The 4,025-nt window shown below is 35.6% G+C and overlaps 1 protein-coding gene across 1 annotated transcript in view; it reads left to right on the top strand.

The window, feature by feature from the left end:
• Nucleotides 1–3,362, top strand: part of LOC112137502 (epidermal growth factor-like protein 6) — a 7,757-nt gene extending 4,395 nt beyond the window's left edge. Inside the window, exons 6-7 of the mRNA XM_024259853.2 lie at nt 876–1,007; nt 2,364–3,362. Of these exons, the coding sequence (XP_024115621.1) occupies nt 876–1,007; nt 2,364–2,572 (341 nt within the window). The 3' untranslated portion in view covers nt 2,573–3,362. The remainder of the gene's footprint in view (nt 1–875; nt 1,008–2,363) is intronic.
• Nucleotides 3,363–4,025: the final 663 nt, after the last annotated feature.

Genomic DNA, 4,025 nt, shown 5'->3' with positions numbered 1-4,025 from the left:
GACTGTGGGCGGGAAGCCAAAGTCGCCACAGAAAACCTACATGTTGTACCCACAAACTCCACACCCAGGATATGAACCAAGCTATGAGGTGACAGTGCTGTGACATAGTGCATCCATCCTGAGAGTCATTTAGGCTTTTGTCAGTTTGGAGTTATGAAACAAAACACGCTTGTAATATCAAGAAAAGCTAAACTTGATAGGCAGACTCCTCATGACCGTCAGTCCCACTCATGGTGAGTTCTCTTAAAAGGGAAGAAAAACTGTTTCAAACTTTATTAACTTTGCAAGAATCCTTCATTATCCAAGATAGAAATAATTTAAAACAAATTTCTCCGCTTTGTATAACTTGACTTCAGCTGACCAAAGAGACAGTACAGGTACTGGTCAACACAAGAAACACTACATGTGCCCTTTTATAGCAGTTTGCTACCAACAAAAAGTATACTTTGGTACTTAGAGACAAAATAATTATAACACAACGAACGCTGTGATGACATTAGAGACATATCCTTGTCAGCTGCGATACTGTAAGTAACATTTTGAAAATCCCCTTCAAGGACTTCATCTCTTGTGACGTAAGGGAATTATGTGTGAGTGTTTGTGTCCGTTCTTGTCTTTGAACAGCATCACACTGTAGAGTACAAAGACAAAGCTGCAGGGCCTGGGTACTAATTTGTGTCTTTTGGAAACAAATTGCTGTTTTGAGCAAGAAGCAATCTGTCCGTGTGTCCTTGAAAGGTCAGGCATGTGTGTGCATGTTTGTCGGTTTAAAAAACATGAAAGGGCAAACTAAGTTGCGTTAAAAAGAAGACGTTTTGACCTCCATAGGTGTTTTTGTTTTTTTAATTTCATATTATTTATTTGTTTTTTTGCAGATGTAGATGAATGTAGGGAAGCCAGTGTGTGTCCATCACGTCGGACCTGCAAGAACACTTTTGGCAGCTTTGTTTGTGTTTGTCCAAATGGTTTTGTGATGGCGACTGTGAGGAACTCTGTGGAGTGTCGAGGTAAAAAGTGCACCATCAATTAATGAGTGAAATGTCTCTTGATGTGTAAAAATGCATTGGTTTAATATTTGTCGAGTGTTGCTTTGCAGTTGTTTTTTTTTTTTTTTTATTCCGGTTTAATACAAAACTGGATTTTCAAAGCTTATTTCAAACCATATTGGGATACGTTATTTCCAATGATAAATACGTGAGGCGATTTTTGTTTTATACATGTAGACGAGCCAAACATCAATTATTTAATTTCAATTTTTAAAACTGACCATACTTTGTTAAAGATATTTGATGTGTATCAATTATATATACAGTGTCCGAACAATGACCTACAACCTATATTGTTTAAAGAGTAATTTTTGGCAAAATCCAAATGCAACTAATTGACCCAATGATTTGAAACTGAATGTAAGCACAGAGGTGATGGGCTATGATTTAGGTAGCCTGTGCAGTATGTATGTAAAACAGTATCAATCAAAGTCTGAGGGAATCCATCCAATAGCTAACGCTATAGGTCAAACACACACTCCAATGAAAACCTTGTTTTTAACATGTTCTTGTTGCATTTTTTTATGATGGAGGACATATATAAGTTAATTCTAATTCTATTTCTAAGTATTTCTTTATTTAATTTGTGCTTAATCAGGAGAAGAAAAAAAATACAGTTAAAAAATGCAGCTAATAATGAAGATTCCCCTAATTGAGCCCCAGAGATTTTAAATGACTTTATATGTCAACTCACACAGACAAATGCTTCCTTTATGGCCACATTTTATATTCTTTTTGGGCATATAAACTTTTTATGTGTGGCTTTGAGAAACTTTGACTTGACTGTGGTGGGTTTATGAGTTCACAAAATGCTCAGGTACAATAAAACATTTTTTAGATAAATATTCTGCTGTTAAAATTGAGAGGAAATATGTAAGTGATCATACAGCACAGGCTGCACACCAGAATCAAACCAGGAATCCAGGATGACCACTAAGCCACAGGATTTTTCACCACACTCTCAGATCTTCTCCATGTCAGCACTGTAAATGACTAAATGGATCACAGTCCATCCCCACATGTTCCTCTCATCAGTGTTAATTGGCAGAGAGAGGGATTTTTGCAGAACTGCTTGGCACCAGAGAATTCAGAAACCATGTTTATTTGATGAGCACTCATAGCTCACCCACTCAGCTGTGGGCTCACCCACAAGCTGTTTTTATTTTTGTCTGTGTGATGAGGACTGCAAAAATTATCTCTGGAGCAGCTGGTCCGAGCATAACAAAGCAGCTCCAGCTTACGTTCAGTTCTTCGTTGATCTGCTTCACAACTAAATTTGACAGATTTTCTAATTCTTCTCTGGTTTTCCCCCTTAAGATGAAAATGAGTGTTTGACTGGGTCTCACACGTGCAGCCGCCATGCTTGGTGCGTCAACACGGATGGTTCCTACACCTGTCGGTGTCTAGGCGACTTCTTTGGCGATGGACACACCTGCAGGCCGAGAAGAGCGCCACAGTCCAGCAGCGCCCTGTACTTCAACTACAAACTTTCCAAAAGGATCAAACCAATATACTCTTTACTTTAATTCACCTTCTAAGGACATTCAAAGCATAAGAAGAGAAAAGCTAATTTAGTGGGCATTAAAAAAAAGTATCTTTTTTTTTTACTTGTATGTCAAAATGTTAGCTATTTTTGGATTATTATATGAGGTAAACTTGCTTCCACTCTTGAAGTTTTGTTTTTCCCCATTTCCAGCACCTGCATTATTTTTGCTTGATGTGAGGTTTTTGCTCCAAACTCTTGGATTTATATTTTAGACATTTTTTTTTCCTTTTTTTCCAAATCTCTAAAATGAATTTTAGTGACTTCAAACTGTGTCAATAAAAGGCTGACCTCTGGTGGATGAAAAAGGGTAGATGCTGTGTCTTCGCTTTCTTTACATTCAGGAGGAGTGTGGCTTCAACTCTTTACCCCACTGCATTAAAGAACTATAAAGATTTTTTTAACTACAATGTTTTAAACCCTTTGATGAAATTTACAGAAAACTTTTGCTACATATTTATATATGAGTAATATAGCCTTAATAATATTCATGGAATGATTTGATACGTATTTTCTCAAAACAGTGTTTAGTCAGTCAATTAGTTTGTTCATCTTAATTAACTGACCATCTAAAATTTGATCGGCATATTTTTAATGTGGTGTAACTATTTTATAAAGAATTCGATATTGACAAATGTTGTTTTCTAGTACAGGAAGTACTCATGAAAAAAGCCTAACAATAGATGAGTTATTAATACCATAATGTTGTAAAAATCATCTAAACTTGTCCTGCCAAAAGTGTTTTTGAAATTTCATGTAAGCAGCCATTTTGAAATGATGAGGAAAAACCTGCATACTGCCCCTAGTGGACAGAAGATGAACTACAGGGCAGAAAACATGGACCAAGTTATAAAAAATGTTTTTTTAGCGAAATGTTTTGATCATGCTAATGAGAAGGTTTAAAAAAATGCATGTATAAAATATGAGGGGTTAATTTACAGTTAAAGAGAAGATGTGGTTTACTCTGTTTGGAGGAGTTTGAAAACAAAAAAATCCCAGACTAATGCTTTTATTTTGTTAGTTAGTTAGCTGTGCAAAATATTGAGGGTTAAGAAAACAAAACATCTTATTAACCCACTCTCTCAAATTTGATCCATACATTTTTTAACGTCGTGTAACTGTTTTGTAAAGAAATAATTATTGACAAATTTTGTATTTTTCCACACAGAAAGTAGTCTTAAAAATGAATAACAAGACATGAGTTATAAGGTTTTGAAAATCATCTAAACTTTACACCGCCAAAGGGTTTTTGAGATTTCATGGAAACAGCCCTTTTGAAATGAGCAGCAAAAGCCCTTCTAGTGCCTCTAGTGGACGGATAACGAACTACAATTCAATAAACATGGACTGAGTTATATACAGTTTGTTTTTACAAAAGTTTTTCATCATGATAATGAGAAAAAGGTCTCAGAAATGCATGTATCAAATATGATACA

Source organism: Oryzias melastigma, linkage group LG1, assembly GCF_002922805.2.
Source record: "Oryzias melastigma strain HK-1 linkage group LG1, ASM292280v2, whole genome shotgun sequence".
In the NCBI taxonomy this organism is placed as follows: domain Eukaryota; kingdom Metazoa; phylum Chordata; class Actinopteri; order Beloniformes; family Adrianichthyidae; genus Oryzias; species Oryzias melastigma.
The sequence above is the reverse complement of the archived record's forward strand: the minus strand, read 5'-3'. Positions and strand labels throughout refer to the sequence as shown.